We start from the raw sequence: 19,227 nt of genomic DNA, 5'->3' as shown, positions 1-19,227 counted from the left end.
ACATTATTATTTATACTTTATAAATTAAAATGGTATATTTTAAATTAAGGAATAGAGATAGGGCTTTAGTATATTTAAGTTAATGTAACTCATATCTATTTTATGAGCTTGATCATTGTCCTAGTTATCCTTGTATGAGGTGAAGACTCAATCAGATTAGAATAGTATTTTATTAGTTCTCATCAAGGTTTGAATAAGCCACGTTATTATAGCTATACTTTTATCTTGACAAAATACTTTTACATTTTGAGTTGATTTGTCTAGAAATTAATAAAAATATACTCTGCTATGATGATAGTGATAGGACTGATTTCCTCTCCATTGATTGTTAAGATAAATTCAAAATCTTTTCCATTACCTTTGGAACTACATTTCCAATTAGGAAAAAGATATATGAAAAACATTCATGAGTTGAGTTTCAAGGCAAGCTATCCTATCTAATAATAGACAAACATGGTAATTGACCACACCTTTGCTACGCCTCCCATTGGCTAATCAGCACAATATGCAAATTAACCACCAACAAAGATGGCGGCTAATTTGCATACTGTAGTCAGGGCAAGACAGCGCCATCCCGCCTGCCCCGCCGCCATACTGGCCTATTTGCCACCTGGGGCGGTAGAGTGCGACAGCACCATCCCACCTGCCCTGCTGCCATCCGGGCCTGCAATCTGCGACCCGGGGCAGCGGGCGTCCCGTGTGTGACCAGACCTGAGGCGGCCAGGCGGGGCAGCAAAGGCTTGAAGGTGGCTCTGGCCAGAGCTGCGAAGACTGGAGGCTCCCTCCGGAGCGAAGGCCTGGGTCCCAGGTGCCGGAGGAAAACCAGTGCCGGCAGCCAGGGGAAGGAAGGCCTATTGCACGAATCTCTTTGTGCAACGGGCCTCTAGTTAAGAATATATAACAACTAGATATACGGTTTCACATTTCATTTCTTTTAACTGAAGCAAGTAACATGTTAAATGGAATCATTCAGCTTCCATTTTTAAATTTTACATAACTTTTTTCTTTTTTATGGAATTTATGGGGGTGATATTGGTTAATAAAATTACATAGGTTTCACATATACAATCCTATAATACATAATCTTTATATTGTATTGTATTTTCACCACCCAAAGTCATGTCTCTATCACCATTTATCCCCCCTGGTTATCACCAAGCTGTTGTCTGTGTCTAAGGAGTGCTGTTTTCAGGGAGTGCTGGTATCTTTTCAGGATTAACAAAGGAAAACTACTGTACACAGCAAGGGAAGAGTGAAAGAGGACTCATCACAACTTATTCAAACATAGGCTTCAACATTTCAATTTCAACTGAGTCCAACAGCAGTTTGCCTCTGTGTGTTGTACAAAAGAGCAAGTGATTAAGCTGTAGTTTAATGAATTTTTCACTCTGAAACAGATGTTGCAATTCAGTCACCTCTCCATTACCAAACTAAAACTAGTGGCAGAGTTGATGATCCAAAAGAGCACATAATTAAAAAATCACTTATATTTGGCTTTAGGATATTTATTTTTTACTTACCATATCTCACTAAATTTAAGATGCTTCTATTTTTATATCTGAACATGTCAGAAATTGGAATAAGTATAATAACTGGAAGCACTTTTTACTAGCGATAATGTGTCTTAGATTTCATGAAATATAGATGTTTGATTATAAACAGATCTGAAGTACAAAAAAAGCATTTAAAATACTTTAGCTAAATGTTGAAAACATGACTTATAAAAAACTAGTAAGTGAACTGCTTCTTCACCTTGACATGATCTCAGAACTACATTGCATCTTTGACCATCTGTAGCTCTTTGGTTATACTAAGGGGAGATACTACTCATATCACTGTACTTCTATATGTTTCCATCCTTTCAAGTAGAATATAAGTCCTTTGATAGAATTATAATTATTTTTGCATCCTGTATTGCAACCAGCATGGTACAAAATGTGAGTTCCTACTATGTACCAGGGTGTGTTATGGGCATAAAAACTACACAAAGATGATTGTCTCATACCTACAAGTAGGTACCAAGTGGAGCCTTATCTGTGAAAAAAATACTAGTTTTAGTTTTATATTAAGTTGTATAGTGAGATTTTATTTTATCACAGCTGTAAGTACAAAGTGTATGAGAATATACAAGAGAGAGCATCTAAATCCTACCTTGCAGAACAATGACACTGGAACTGGGTTTGAAAGATGAGGAAGATGGAATATGGAACAGGATGAGACAGAAAAAAAAATTCTAAGAGGAGGCACCAGCATATGGAGAGAGAGAGAGAGAGAGAGAGAGAGAGAGAGAGAGAGAGAGAGGAATAAAAGAGCAGAGCATGTTCAAGAAGCAAGTGGTATGCTATACAAAAACTATAACATACATTGGTAGTAGTGTGGTGGGGAGAGGGAAGATAGGATTAAAGTTGAGCTGGTATCATATATGAAAGACCTTGTATGCATGCTAAGGAGTCTTGATTTGATCCTGTAGGCAATGATGAGGGACTGAAGATTTCCAAAAGACAATGTATAATAGTAAGAAAGACAACTATGTCATAATAATATGACAGGTTCGAAGAATAGGGCAGCAGACACTGTGTGTTAGCTCAAACTCAACACCTATTCCAAATCCCTTCTCCCTTGCCTTTTCATAGAAGACAAATGATTTGCCAATCTCCTTTGCGTCACCTTTGTTGTGGCTATATGGCAAGCTCTAGTCAAGATATAGAGAAAAGCCTTCTGAGAGGGGTTCTAATAAAGCATTTACTTTTCTGATAAATGGGGGTCAGAAGCATCTGGTGCAGTTTGTCCTAACCCTTCTTCCTACTTTGAATGTGTAGGTGTTTACCAGAGGTACAGTAGCCATTTTGTGAACATGAGGTTACAAATCAACATGCTAAAGACCAGAGTGGAAAGAAAAAATGTCCAGATCCTTGATGGCACCAATGAATTCCTGTACCAACTCTGTACTGCCTAATTCTAGACTTTAAATACACTCTCATTTATTTAAGCTACTATTAATTGGTTTATTATTGCTTCCAAGCAAAACACATTCTGAAGTGACAGAGAGCAAGACTGACAGCAGGCAGATTAACCAGAAGGCTACTGTAATAATTTAGGAAAGTGATGATGAAGACTGCAAGGAGAGCAAGGAGAGAAGGTAGAATAGATCTGAGAAACAGAAATAAGGAGAGAGAGGCAGAGTAATTTAGTCTAAGGCATTTTGACATTGGGGACATCTATGGGATGTAAGATAGATACAACTAATAAATAATTCCTTCTTCCTCCATCCCAGTCTCCCTCTCCCTCTCATACCCTCACCTCTCTCTAAAAGTAACTAGAAAATATATCCTTGGGTGAGGACTAATAAACGAGAAAATTAGAATGCATATTGAATGAGAAAAAGAAAACTAGGAATATAACCTGAGAAGCCTAGGCATTTAAGGGATTCAGAGCAAGAGAAGAATAAAGAATAACAAGAGAAGCAGGAATGACAGCACAGGGAAGGAGTGTGTTTCAAAGAGGGAGTGGTCGGTGAATAGTGAATAATTATAGAAAATTCAAGTAAGTATAAAGGTCAGGATGTCATAAGTTAGGAATTGATAGTGAGGAAGTAAGAAAGTGACATTAATTACTTTTTAATGAAATGTGACAATGAGAGAAAGAAAAGGTAGCTCAAGAATAAAGGCAAGGTTAGGGAAAAGTTTTTGTTACTGTTTTTTTTTTTATTTTTTGTTGTTTCTTTTTTAGATAAAGAAGATCAGAAGCTATTTAGAGGTTGAGGGGGAATAACTGAGTGAAAAGAGAAACCAAAGACTGAAGATATAACATGGTACTGGGAAAAAAAGAGAAGGAATGAGAACAGGAACCCAAATAGAAGCATTAGCCTTAGAAAGGGGGATGACATGGCTGAAAAGAGATAAGTCTTAAAGGTAGATGGGAAAAAGTTGTGAATGGTCATGACTAATGACTTATGTTGTTTTTTCCCTCCATGTAATAGGAAACACAGTCATCTTTGGCAGGTATAGGAAACTTGAGAATAAAAGGTCTGTAATAACCTCTCCTGGAGAACAGAATAGGAAACCACCTAGGAACTGGTAGAAGGTCTGATAAGCAGTATTGGAGGTCCCATGGAGCATATGGTCCTCCTAAATAGTTACAGGTGTTTTTGGACATTTAGGAGAAGTCAACATTAATAAAACAAAGAGACAAAGCCAATCCCAAGTGTCATAAAATATGGATATTTTATTCCTGTTCTGGGAAATGAAAAAAGAGAAGGATAGAGAATATAACCTTCCCAAACCATTCTAATTTAGCTGACATTAATGTCACAAGTAGGGAATTGATAGTGAGAAAAAGCTAAAGCAAATACATGTGTGTATAAGTAAATACATATTTTTTCAGATCTTAGTCTCATAACTGTTCACATATTTAATCTATTTTTTGTTTATAAACACCCTTAAGTCATCAAATGCATCTTAACACTACTACCTCTGCCTCTTCACCAATCATTTACTATTGTTTCGATTGTATTTTCCGTTTGTGTTTTAATCACTTACTTGATTGGTCAAACCATACATTAGAAGATGTATGGGATAAATTTGCTTTAAGTTATGCTCTATGCATCACAATTACCCATTACATTTCTTTCATTATCATTTGGAACTTCACATCTTGTAATTGTTTATGTAGACTATTTCAGCTTCTAGTGCTGTACATATCTACATCTTCTGGATGGGACTGTCCATGATCCATGAGCTTGGGGTCAGGTGTAAACTGTGTAGCACCTGGTAAAGTATTAAAATGAAAAAAAATTAGTCATTCATTCAACAAATTTATTGTTGGTACTAGGAATACATCAGTGGGGGAAAAAGTTAAAAATCTCTCCCAATATAGACTTAACATTCAAGTTGGGTAAAACCGACAATTAAGTAAAATAAATAATATGTCAGTAAACACTACGCAGAAAAATAAAACAGGAGGGGCATATGGAGTACCTAGGTAATTTGCAATCTTAAATAGGGTGGCCAGGGAAATCTTTCTAGAAAAGTGTAATTGAAGGAGATAAGGGTGTGAGCCTGTAGATATCTTAGGGAAATGACTTATAGGAGGAGAACAGAGCAAGTATAATATACCTGAGGCATGTTTGAGTAACCACAAAATGGCCAATAGGGCTGAAACGGAGGTGGCAAGATGTGGTGATGGTGGGTGCAATGAGAGTGATAAGAGACATGTTCAGAAAACAATGGAATGCTATGACACAAAGGGCCATAATAGGTTTTTCTTTTTTATTTTAAGTGAGAAGAAAAGCTACTAGGCAGTTTTGAGCAGAGGAGTGGCATGATATGGTTTTTTTGAAGATCACTCTTAGCTATGGGGAGAAGAGACTATAGGGGGAAAAGGGGGAAAGAAGGGAGACCATTTAGGAAGCTATTTCAGTACACCAGGAGAAAGATGCTATTGGCTTTAATAAGGGCAGTAGCAGTGAAGGTGGCAGAAAGGGACTGGGTTATGGAGAAAGTCCTATGGTAAAATGGACAGGATTTCCTAAATGGATTAATATGTTGTGTGAGAGAGACTGTAACTTAGAAAACTGCAAGAATGGAGTTGACATTTATTGATATAGGGAAAAATGTGGGAGAAGCATATTTGGGGGAAGGCAAATGAAGTGTTAAGCTTTGGATATGTTAAATTTGAACTCCTAAGTAGTCATCTAAAGATGTAGAGATGTTGACTAAGCAGCTAGCAATGTGAATCTATAGAGTTCAGGAGAGGTCTGGGCTGGTTTATAAATTTCACAATCCTAGCCTAAATGCAGTATCTAAAACTATGGGACTACATGAGATCATCTAGAGCAGTGGTTCTCAACCTTCCTAATGCCGCGACCCTTTATGCTGTGGTGACCCCCAACCATAAAATTATTTTCGCTGCTGCTTCATAACTGTAATTTTGCTACTGTTATGAATCATAATGTAAATATCTGATATGCAGGATGTATTTTCATTGTTACAAATTGAACACAATTAAAGCATAGTGATTAATCACAAAATATGTAATTATATATGTGTTTTCCGATGGTCTTAGGTGACCCCTGTGAAAGGGTCATTTGACCCCCAAAGGGGTCGCGACCCACAGGTTGAGAACCACTGATCTAGAGCCTCAGAGAAGAGCTCTAAGCATTGAGCCATTTGGATACTCCAATTTTTTGAAGTTAAGAAGATTAGGAGAATATAGCAGAGAAGATTGAAAAGGAACAGCCAGTTAGTGAAGTAGAAAACCAAGAGCAAGTGGTATCCCAAAGGCCAAGTGAAGAGACTGTTTCAAGGAGGAGGGAGTAATAACCTGTGTTAAAAGCTACTGATGGACTGCATGAGGTGGGATTGAGAATGGATTCCTGGATTTGGCAATGTGTATACCACTGGTGATTTTGATCAGTTGACTGTGTGCCAGGCAGGATGCTATGTTATTTTCATGCATTGTCTCTGAACACCACCAAGAGATAGATGATACATTTATATTATATTTGTTTTACAGATTGGGAAATTTTAATTTAGAGATGTTAAGAAACTTGATCAATGTCACTCAGCTGATAAGTGGTGGAGTAATGAATGAAGCCAGGTTTACCTGATCCCCAACACAACAACCCTAGCTCTTCAGTAAATGGAGATTAGAGGAGGAACAATGTCATATAATTATTTTTAGTATTCAATATAATAATGCGCACAAAGTTCTATATATAATACTCTGTGCGTGTTAAGTAGGCAAGAGAGAACTACTTTTATATTTTCTTTGTGACATCAGAAAAAACATTTTTAGAAAATTTTTATTTTAAATATGTTTTTCAAAATCTGATTGGTTTTTAAATGATTTTACTACATTTTGGAAATATACCTTCCCTCCCCCCAGACATTTAATTTCCAGTTTTATGGTGAAAACAAAGATAAGAAATAAATGTATATACAATGATTTATTTTACCCCTGTCATTTTAGAAAAATGATATACCTATATGTAACTTCACCAGCAAAAGTATTACAAACAACTAGATCATTAGTAATCACTACCCATGGAACTAATACAGTTTTCCATAGAATGCAGTGCTTAAGTTTAGGGGGTCTGTGTATAGAATTCGTGTGATCTATGAGCTTGGATGGGGGGAATTTATCTTTACTTTCATTAACCTCTGATTAAAAATTGACATTTACTACAATAATGAATGTAGGAAACAAACCAAAATAATATTAACAGTATCTTAGATTCTGTCACTAATAGAAATCACAGAAATTTTCATATCACACTGCAGTTGTAGTTATCTTAAAATATTTACACTTACAACAACTTCAAAACTATGGCGTTTATTAGATATTTTGTTATATATTGTTGGTTAATACATTTAAGGAAGGTCATATATTACTATGTATTTTATTTAATTCATTAAAAAACATATTCTGAGAAGAGGTCCATAGCATACAAAAAATGTTAAATGGTTCTCCCTGCTCCCTTCCCAAATGTATCTTTATTGCCATCTTGTGGTAGCCTTTGCTTGGTGCCAGTAAAAAGTGTACTAGGAAATAGTTTTATCAGGCATACTATAATAAGCATATAAAAAATATTTTATATAAGTCTGAATGTGTCTAATTTGCTTAAAAATGCCATAAACTGACTAAGTTCTCTAACACTTCTATTTATTTTCTCAATTTATGTTCTTGTCCAAAGTGTAGTCAAAGATTCAGCTCACATACATTTGAAAAGCCCCTTTACCTTTAGGTTGCCACTTCTCAAAATTTGTTGACAGGTTTCAAATTTTTAATTTACCTATAGCTTATGTCAGAGATTATTAAATAGAGGAATATGCACTGAGAATTCCCTATGGCAGTGATGGCGAACCTATGACACGCATGTCAGAGGTGACACACAAACTCATTTTTTTGGTTGATTTTTCTTTGTTAAATGGCATTTAAATATATAAAATGAATATCAAAAATATACATCTTTGTTTTACTATGGTTGCAAATATCAAAAAATTTCTATATGTGACACGGCACCATAGTTAAGTTAGGGTTTTACAAAATGCTGAAACGCTGAGTTCAAAAGGTTCGCTATCACTGCTCTATGGAGCTTTTCCTATAATCACCTGCTTAGAGGCCTCACCACTGGAGATTTTGAATTATATTCTTAGTTTGAGTGAATTTTAGAAAACAAAACAAAAAACTCAAATAATTGTGATGTGGATTCCTCTGGTTTAGAACCAGTTAGCCTATATAATTTTATTCCTGCTTTTTAAAAAGATTCATTCTCATTATTTTCTGAGTAATTAAGGCTTACATCTCCTCTCTTATAAATTTCTTCATCCCTTGAATTGATCAAGGGTTCTCTATCCTCCCAAAGGATTAGCCATCATAAAAGTCATCTTGAATCTTAATCTCCATCATTATAATGTGTTTCTTTGTACTTCCTTATTTTTTATCTCTAATAAGAAACACTTTACGCATAAAGTTTTTAGCAGGCTTTTAAAAAAAGTGTTAAAACAGGAAAGGAATAAAGATGTTTAAAGTTTTAAAACAGCGATGAGTTATTGTCACAAATAGCCATTAGTGATATCTCTTGACTAATAATTTAGTTTACATATCATCTCATTTATATTACACAAAATGGGACAGATCAGTAATAAATTTCTGAGTGAAGTTAAAAGTGTTAGAAATTCTGTTTCTTTTGTATAAAATTGGAATGATATCCAGCATTCAGGTCCTCAGTAATTGGAATACTTAAACATAGTAGTCACTACAAAATACTTTCTCATACTTTGTTCTAGTCTTCCCATTCTTTTTGCTCTCTCTGCTTCAGTTGGGCTCTTTGCTATTGACCTCTATTTGAGTTCATTACTTCTGTCCTCCCTTGTACAGGGGTGAGCAAAAGTAGGTTTACAGTTGCTAGTATGAAAAAATAATACAATAATTAGCAAGTAATAATATAAGAATAAACTCTGTGTTTTCCACACTCTCAACTGTAAACCTATTTTGGTCCACCCCTGCATTTAGTCAGCTGTGAGACTCATCCAATGAGTTAATTTCAGGCACTAAATTTTTCACTTCAGGAATATATACTTGATTTTTTAATAGATACCAATTTTTCTGTGAAATTCTCAATCCTTTCATCCATTTTGTTCATTGTGTTTTCTATTTAAGATATTGATTACAGTTACTTTAAAGTCCTTTTCTGCTAACTACAATATTTAGATCACCTGTGAGTCTATTATTTTTTCCTCTTTTTATTGTCAGGCATATCTCCCTGCCTCTTTATATGACTAGTATTTTGTTTGTATGGTGGCTACTGTATCAAAGAACTGGAGAAACTCCACATGATATTTTCTATCTGCTATGGAACCCTTTCCCTCTTTTAGGAAGGGTGAAGGGCTTATCATCTCAATCCAATCACACATTGAACTGAGCTGTAGTTTTAGTAACCCAGTCAACCTCTGATTCCTCTCTGTTCCTCAGGTATGACACCCCCAAGCTGTATTGAAAGCCTGGGGACTTTCTGTCTCCCTTGCACTAAAAATCTGAAGCAAATTCAGTTTTGACCTTCAGTGGTTTTGATACTGGCTACTTAGTTTCCTGGTCCATAAAAATACCTGGCAAATATCATAATGCCGGGAGCCGGTCCATCCTTGCTGTTTCAAGGGACCGGGCATATATGGCATATGGTTCTTAATATGTTTGCTCACCTTCTTGGCGCTGTGTTTTAACCAAGGTCACCTCTCCGAGAAAGGTTGAATCCCCAGGTAGGGATTTTCCCCTGAAGTTAGGGAGGGAATAAAACCCCTCAACTAAGTGCCAGGCGGGTAATTAATCACTATAACTACGAACAATCATGCTTAAACTACATAATCTTTTCTCCCTGGAATGGAGATAAGAAACGCCCTAACCTTTGTAATAGAGATTGATAGGATTGAATCAACTGGTATAAATACAGATGTAACAAGACAGCAAGAGACAGAATTTAGAACACAGAACTTAGGAGACAGGGCTTGGAAGACAGGACCAAGAGAGACAGAGCCTAGGCACAGAACCTACACAGAACGTTCTCTAGAGACAGAAGAACTTCGCTGGCGAGAGCATGCCAAAGGATCCTGGACAGGGACTGGCCTCGGAGCCTGGAGGCGGAGCCTGGCGAGAGAGCATGGCAGGAGATCCTGGACTGAACCTGACTGCGGAGATTGGCAGGAGAGCCTGAGTAGAACCTGGTGACTGAACCTGACTGGAGAACCTGGACAGAACCTCTCTGGAGATCCTAAGCAGAACCTCTCTGAAGATCGAAACCAGAACTTGGCTGGAGATCCTGGCTAGGCTGCTGATCAACTGAACGCTGTCTCCGTGTCATTCCTTCTTCGCCGACTCCGTCCACACCTTTGGGAACCCCTGGACCTGCTGGGGTTGGACCCCGGCATCATAAGGAGGGAAATGTGTCATGTATGCACGGAACACTTCATCCCTCTTAATTAGGAATCAGCAAACTTTTTCTGCAAAGGCCATAGAGTAACTATTTTCGACTTTGTAAACCATAAGGTTTCCAACGCAATCACTCAACTCTGTCATTGCAGTGTGAAAGCAGCCAGATAATACACAAATGAACAAATGTGGCTATGTTTCAATAAAATTTTATTTATGGTCACTGAGATTCGAATTTTAACTTGTCAAGAAATAGTTTTATTTTTATTTTTTCAACCATTTAAATCATGTAAAAACCATTTATGGCTTGTGAAATGTACAAAAAATAGGTGGTGAGCGATATGTGCTTTAGAGTGACATTAATTCTGTAGATAATGAGAGATTTTACCCTGCTTTCATCAGATTTTAGAGAGGTCAGTGTCACCACATTTCCAAATTTGTGATTTGCAAAATAACACAATTTTCACCATAAATATATATGGATGATAGGAAAAAAACAAACAAACTCAAACTCATATCCAGAGCTATGAAAATTATATATATATAATATATCATATATTATATATATATATTATATAGAGAGTTTACCCAATCTATTCTGTAAGTTGATACATAGTGGCCATGACTAGTTTCCCCAGCTAATTAACATGCTCCCAAATTATGCTCAATGAAAATAAATTTGTTTATTGGCAAATGGCTAATTACAGTAGTCAAATGACAATGATACCTTCTAACACTCATGGAGAGATTAATATGTGCTTGATATTGTACTTTGTGCTTTACATGCAATATTGCATTTAATTCTCACAACTATGTGAGAAAAACACTATTATGGTCCCCAATTTATGGATGAAGAGACCGAGGCTTGAGGATTTCAGACCCATATTTTATTCTAAAATTTGTGCTTATAATCACTACTATTTCTCAGGTCTTAGACCTTTGGAACTGCATGTGAAAAGTAGAACGATGGAAATGGTGAATCAGAAGGGTCTACTGCATAATCAACTCTGAATGATATGTAATAAGGATGAATGGTACTGGCATATCTCTTTCCTCTACATGTCTCCGTAGAATGCTTTTCATATACCAAGTTACCCATGGAGGCAGGTAAAGGGTTCCAGAATCCAGGTGTGTGTGTGTATATATATATATAAAGATATTGGTTAGGGATGGATTGGTCCCACTGTTAAACTGTGACATGTTTCAACTTCACAAAGATACTCTGGAATTGACAGGCACTTAGAAAATGACCTGATATACTATATACTTGTGGAAATATGGTCGACTGTAGATTACTCAAAGAGAGTGTAAGAACTGTACATCATTTTGATTGAAAAGGAGAGGTGACAGAGGAAAAGTGTAAAACAAATCAGGTTTGTTACTCAGTAACAGCTTTTATAAAGATTAAATGAGAAAGGAAGAGGCTGAAATCAGAAACTAAACTTTGGTTTTAAATTAGCTACTCTGTACACAATGGAAATATCTTGAACTTTGGTGTCAGGTAGATCTAATCTGTAAACACAACTCTGCTCCTCCTAAGCTGTACAATTTTGGGTAAGGTACTTTTAAGTTCCCCAGGTCTCGGCCTCTTCATCATAAACTGATTACAATTACAAATACATCAGAAGTTTTTGTTTTGTTTTGTTTTTGGGTGAGGATTGAATATCACAATATATTTACATCTCTTTGCACAACAGAGAAGGTGCTCAATAAGGGCACCTGAATAATGAAATATTATCATTATTTCCTAATTCTTTACCTTTGAGTTGGTCCTATTTCCTTTGCAGTAAAACAACTTAATGGGTAGTACCATTGACACTATACAGATAGACAAACCTATGTAAGCCAGTGATTGGTGAATTTATGTGAATAAATATTAAAATGCTTTAAACACTCTGTAACCTTCTTATTGATCACAGTAAAACTATTATAGTATTTGCGTAGACAGTATAATTGTCACTAACTCATACCACAAAGTACTACTTGTCACTATCTAATACTAGCAAAGTTATTAGTATTATAATTGGTGCTATTTTTACAATTTGATGTTGAAAGTTCTCCCAGTATCTAAACTAAATAAAACTGATGGTGGAAGCCAAGACTGCTGATGGGATAAATAACATAAGAAATGGAAAGCTTATATTCCTTCTATGTAGATGTGGCTCATATTTATAGCCTGTAAATTGACAGAGTGAAAAAAAGCACATTTTACTCAACCTGATTAAAAAGCTCACATTTATAAAGTGATATTCAATGCTTCACTCATCCAATCTGCCAATGCTACTCTATACCCCCAGTGAACAGATCTGTATTATGAACTATCTGTCGCAATAAGAAAAATCCCAGGTACCTGAATACCTCATACCCTAAAAATATATATAGACTATAGATATGAGAAACAAAAATACGGAAAAACATAAATAAGTTCAAACTAATAATTATATAATCATAAAATTTTTAAAGAAATAAAAACAAAATTGAATTATCCAAACAAACCTGAGGTGAATTCTGATTTTGTCTTCATTTCAGATCTGAGTTCTGTTGGCAAACCCACTGAGTGCTTTGGATCATGAGCTGTTTTTGCAGGTATTTCTTTTTCAGCAGAGTTTTCTAGCTGTTTAGCAAAAAGATTTTCCTCATGAGTAAATCATTTTACTAAAAGAATAAAATATCTTATAAAAGTATAGCATGCAAAGGTATTATGTTCCTTCATCTTTTTCTAATTCTGTTCTTGACCTCTGTCCAGGACTCCCAGTACAAGCCAACACCCACCCAAACAAAACTGTTTGGTCCCTTTAAACTCAACCTTAATTTTTTCTTTAGGTTCAGGAAGTGACTCTTTTTTGTTGTCTTTTGTCCACAATGATTTAACTGCTTCATACATTTTCTGACTTGTAGCATATGCCTTTTTCCCGGTGACCTAATTAAAACAAAAAGTGAGACAAATGACCTATTTTTAAGAGTTAATATAAGAAGTATTAAAAATATATGTCAGGTATTTTATATTAACACCCAAGTTAGAATCAACAGAAAATGCATGAATGAATTTCTAGATGATATAACATAAAGCCCCATTTTCTAAATCTTGTATGAAATGTTGTTTGCCTCATGTAAAAGGCTAAAAAAATATGTAGTTAGTACAACACCAAGAGTGGATTCTAATGTAAACTATGAACTTTGGGTGATAATTATGTGTCAATGTAGGTTCATCAACTTAACAAATGTACCAGTTTAGCAGGGGATCAGAGGAGGCTATGCATATGTGGGAGCAGGAGTTGTACTGGAAATCTCTGTACCTTCACCTTAATTTTATTATAAACCTAAAACTGCTCTAAAAATAAAATCTTAAAAACTTTATAGTTAGCATTCACATTGTGAATTTAAAACAAAGCCAATTTAAGAGGAGTTTGGGAAAGACAGTTTGAGATAATAAACAGCTGACTGAGAAAAGAAGATTTTAACATGCTACAAAGTTAATGCTTCTGTTTAAATTTTTGTTGCTTTTTCAAGGCATAAAGAAAAAGCATCAATGTATTTCTACAGAGAACAATACTCTTTTTTTGCAGAAACATGAAATAAAAAATGAACTACAAACACTAAAACAGAGGCTAGGTTGCTGACTGAATTCCTGAAGCTGCTGTTACACTTTCATTTACATCTCTTCCTGTTTGAAAATCTGACTCCTTCTTTCTGTTCTCCCATCCTTATGTTCCTTATGGTTAAGGTAATTTCAACAGCTATTGATTGTTCAAGTTTTAAAGATGTTTTATGGAGCTTTCCAGAATTACAATTTCTATAAACAAATTTTTTTAAAAATATATTTTATTGATTTTTTACATAGAGGAAGGGAGAGAGACAGAAGAGTCAGAAACGTCGATGAGAGAGAAACATCGATCAGCTGCCTCCTGCACATCTCCCACTGGGGATGTGCCCACAACCCAGGTACATGCCCTTGACCGGAATCAAACCTGGGACCCTTCAGTCCTCAGGCCGACGCTCTATCCACTGAGCCAAACCGGTTTTGGCAATTTTTTTTAAACTATGTTTTCTTCCATTAAGTAGAAATATTTTTATTATTTTTGCTAAGTACATGCTACATTTAAGAAAAATAAATCAATCCACTGGTATAAAGAAAGTACTCTTCTTCCTCCCAGCATAAGCGTTGTTCATTGTTGTGTGTATATTCTTACTGAATTTTTACTCTTATATGTACACTACAGGCCTGGTGCATGAATTCGTGCACCAGTGGGGTCCCTCGGCCTAGCCTGCGGGATTGGACTGTAACCAGCTCTCTGACATCCCCGAGGGGTCCTGGATTGCAAGAGGGCACAGGCCAGGCCGAAAGACCCCACCGGTGGCACAATCAGGGCTGGGGAGGGACACAGAAGGGTGGCCAGCCAGGGAGGGACCATGGGAGGGCTCCAGGGCGTGTCCGGGCCATCTCACTCAGTCCTGATCAGCCAGACCCCAGCAGCAAGCTAACCTACCAGTTGGAGCGTCTGCCCCCGGTGGTCAGAGCATGTCATAGTGACTGGTTGAGTGGCCTTAGCATATCATTAGTGTATTATGCTTTGATTGGTTGAACAAATGACCAGACGACTGGACACTTAGCATATTAGGCTTTTAGTATATAAGATTATATACATTCACACATAGTGTTTTAAAACAAATGGAATATAGCCCAATCCAAGATGGAGGCTGAGTAGATGGGAGTTACACACACCACCTCCTAGGACCAAACTGAAATTACAACTAAATTATAGAACAATTAACTTGACTAACTAACTAAAGAATAGCTAAACAGATGTATTATACCCAAGAATTTACAGACAAAGCCACATCAAAACAGGTAGAAAGGGCAGAGATGTGTAAAGGGCTGCCCCCCCCACCCCCTGCTCCCATGGGCATGGGCTGAGATTTTGGAGGGATATCTCACCTGCAAAGTTACCCCTGAGGAGTATGGTGTCTGAACCACAAGCCAGGCTTCCCATCTCAGAGAACCAGAGCCAGGAAGAGGCAACCACATATATCTAGCTGTGAAATTTGGTGGGGATTATGTCCATGAGGGAGATTCGGAGTCTGCTACGGACACAGGTGCACTCTTAAAGGGCCAATGTATGAAATCTCATTCACAGCCACTCACCTTGGGCTCCAGCTGAGGAAGGGCAGAGCAGACTAGATTCCAGTGAGGAAGAGACTGGGTTTTGTGGCTCTGGGGAGAGACCTGAAGGGCCAGCTGCCAGAATGCCTGTGCTAAGTCTATCTCCCACACCAGAGATAACATCTCTCTTGGGTGGAGCACTTCCTTCCTTAGGACATCAGCCTAGGGCAGTGGTCAGCAAACTGCGGCTCGCGAGCCACATGCGGCTCTTTGGCCCCTTGAGTGTGGCTCTTCCACAAAATACCACGTGCGGGTGCACATGTACAGTGTGAATGAAACTTCATGGCCCATGCGCAGAAGTCGGTATTTTGTGGAAGAGCCACACTCAAGGGGCCAAAGAGCTGCATGTGGCTCATGAGATGCAGTTTGCTGACCACTGCCCTAGGGTAATGCATAGCCCCAGCCTCTGGACACTCTGTTGCCCCACCCTGTGGAGCATCACCTTGTTGAAGTGTCAACTGCCAAGGTTGGGGTGTAGAGGTCTGGGCAGACTCAGGCTGTAAGTGAGTGAGTTTTGTGGCTTTGAGGTGGAGCCCAATTACGCATGCTTTCTGGTGAACCTGACAGGTGCCTAACCCTCACAGGAGATACTCTAGCCCCACACTTTAGACTCTGGGTGGCCTTATCCTCTCTAATCCTGCGGCCACTGCCCTGCTGAGCATGGGTTCCTCAGGAGTTCTAGGAATAATCCGAGACAGACTGAATAGTGTGGCTCTGGGGTCGGGGCCACTACCCCAACCTTCACACAAGACTGACCAGCGCCACTCCCTCACAGGAGATCTACTAGTTCCACCCTCATGATTCCTAATAGTCCTGCCTGGTAAGCTTGGGCTACTGGCAGAATATGGGGCAGATTGAGTCTTGTGGCTTTAGGATGGGGGAAATTTTTCCCTTACACATAGAACCAGTGCAGAACCTTCCCTTTACACAGCCAAATCTTGTTCTCCTTGGACCTGATAAACTCTGTAGGACTCACCCTGATGACTCTGAGACCCTATCCAACCACAAAGGTCTGATGGCACCCGGGTGGTGGCAGCTAGACTTGGTATACCCTGTGACTTTTCTGAGTGGTCTCAAACCAAGCACTGGCACTGAAATTGAACCACTATTAATCTGGTGAACACAACTCACCCCTATCTGGTGACTCAGCTTGGTCCTTCCAATGCACACACAGGCCCAGCCGAGGAACCCACAAAGTGTGGACTGCTTTGTAGCATCAAACAGGCTACTCAGAGCCAGTCACAAGCAGTTTACTGATACTGATCTGCACCAGAATCCCTCCCAAGAGGACCCAGAAACAGTAAGACAATGACCAACTTCAGACAACATCAGGGCAGGGTCCAATTAGCTTCATAAATGGCATATTGAAAAGAAATTTCAGCAGGCACCAGCCCCTGCTGAGATAAATTCCACTTGGTTTGGTCAGCACCTGCACAGCAGTTTGTACACTGTGGTCGGAGCTAACCCTAACACTCAGTCACTCTGAAGGTCAAACCCATGCATGAATGAGCCAATAGCAATCAAGACTCAATTAAAAAAGGGAGCACCCACAAAACACACACATGGGAAATTCCTGAAGCACCCAGCTCAGGTGATCAAGGAGACTGTGCCACGGGTCCCAAATGAAACTTACTACATAAAGCCACCTTGTCAAGAGTGGGAAACACAGAAGATCTGCCTAATACATAGAAAAAAACACAAAGAGGCAGCTAAAATGGGGACACAAAGACACATGCCCCAAATGAAAGAACAGGAGAAATCTCCAAAAAAAAAAAAAAAAAGAGAAAAATGAAATGGAGGCAAGGAATTACCAGACATAGAGTTAAAAATAAAATGGTTATTAGAATGTTCAAGGAACCTAATGAAAACTTCAACAACATGAAAAAGGACATAAAAACCATAAAGAAGAACCAGTCAGAAAGGAAGAATACAGTTTCTGGAATGAAAAATTCACTAGAAGGAATAAACAGAGGTTGGATGAAACAGAGGATCAAATTAGTGATTTGGAAGACAAGGTAGCAGAACATACCAAATCTGAGCAGCAAAAAAGAAAAAAAATGACAGAGATAACTGGGAATGCAAGATAAAGGAGAGAACCATAGTATGATATGGCACCTACCCCTATCTACACTCTATCACTGATTTTGAACCCCAAAGGACTTCAGCTTCTAGAAGAAGTATTCGTAGGGGAGATTCCAAAATGGTGAAAGATTAAGTGAAAGCTACACTGACATTCTCCCAGGACCAATTTGGAATTACAGCTAAAATACAGATAAATCATCCTGAATAATCAATTGAAGGCTGGCTGGAGAGAACCCTTATAACCAAGCACATAAAATGGAGGCCACATGGGGACTGGTAGGAAGTGAGGAGACACAAGAGGGCTGGCCGGGCTCACAGGCAGCAGCTGAAGTTCTGGAAGGATATCTCAGTTGTGGGGGGTTCCGAATGAGAACTCTGGGGACTGAATCCAAAGCTGGGCTCCCCTGGTACTAATAACAACCAGGAAACGTGCTCACATAACATCTGGCTGTGAAAAGCACTGAGGATTCTGTCCAGCAGGAAGAGATGGCAAGAATCACAGGCACCCTCTTAAAGGGCCAACACACTAAATCGTGTGTGCAGACTCCTTAGGCTCTGGCAGAGTCATTCCCTCATGCTGCAGAAGCCATATTTCTCAGGCAAAGCTTTCCCATCAATGCAGCTTTAGCCTGCGGAAAGAAATTGCCCCACCCATTAGAAACCCCCTCTACCAATCCTGTGGAGTTTATGCTCTGCTAAGGACTATAGCCTGAGGCTCATTTAGTGAGGGAGACTAACAATCACCCTGTAAGCAGAGGTGGATCTCTGGATGATTTGAGTCATTGCCTGCCCCACTTCTGGGGCTGGAGGAAAATCACACGTTGGTGCTCAGCTTGGTCCTTTCTTTACACACCCAGCCCCAGCAGAGGGAGCTACAAGATGTGGATCACTGATTGCTCCAATCAGGGTATTCAGGTCTAGTCACAAACACTGGCTGACATTGGCCTGCACCAGAGACCTTTGAAGAGGCTCCAAACCAACAAACCCAGTGGCTAGCTTCAGACAACTACAGAGCAGGATCTAAAAAGCTTCACATGCAGTATGTCCACAGGGAGATACTGCCAGGCTCCAAATCCTGCAGAGGTGAATTCCACCTCCAGTGATAGGCACCCGAACAGCAGTCTGCACACTGTGTTGGGTTTGAGCCTCACTGACAGCCAGCCTGTGAGTCGAGCACAAGCACAAACCAACAGCAATCAAACTGGAGAGCATTATGCTAAGTGAAATAAGCCAGTCAATGAAAGAAAAATACTCATAATCTCACTCATATATGGATAATAAAGACCATTATAAACTGATGAACAAAAATAGATACAGAGGCAGAGCAGCATCGAACAGACTGTCAAAGTACAGTGGGGAAGGCCGGGGAGGGTTGGGCAGGTGGCGGTGGTTAAGAGATCAACCAAAGGACTTGTATGCATGCATATAAGCATAACCAATGGACAAAAGACACTAAGGGGTAGAGGATGCTGGGGGAAGGTCAAGGGGGAAAAAAGGAGACATATGTAATACTCTTTGTTAATACTTTAAGCAATAAAACAAAATAAAAAAATTAGAAA

At 38.5% G+C, this 19,227-nt stretch overlaps 1 protein-coding gene across 4 annotated transcripts in view; it reads right to left on the bottom strand.

The window, feature by feature from the left end:
• Window positions 1-4,204: 4,204 nt before the first annotated feature.
• The window catches only part of APOOL (apolipoprotein O like), a 104,450-nt gene continuing 89,427 nt past the window's right edge, over window positions 4,205-19,227 (bottom strand). For all 4 annotated transcript variants that reach the window (XM_059679114.1, XM_059679115.1, XM_059679116.1 and 1 more), the window contains 3 exons: window positions 13,232-13,345; window positions 12,922-13,039; window positions 4,205-4,766 (listed from right to left, as the gene is read on the bottom strand). In XM_059679114.1, the coding sequence (XP_059535097.1) occupies window positions 4,678-4,766; window positions 12,922-13,039; window positions 13,232-13,345 (321 nt within the window). In that variant the 3' untranslated portion in view covers window positions 4,205-4,677. The remainder of the gene's footprint in view (window positions 4,767-12,921; window positions 13,040-13,231; window positions 13,346-19,227) is intronic.

Source organism: Myotis daubentonii, chromosome X, assembly GCF_963259705.1.
Source record: "Myotis daubentonii chromosome X, mMyoDau2.1, whole genome shotgun sequence".
Classification (NCBI taxonomy): Eukaryota; Metazoa; Chordata; class Mammalia; order Chiroptera; family Vespertilionidae; genus Myotis; species Myotis daubentonii.
The sequence above is the reverse complement of the archived record's forward strand: the minus strand, read 5'-3'. Positions and strand labels throughout refer to the sequence as shown.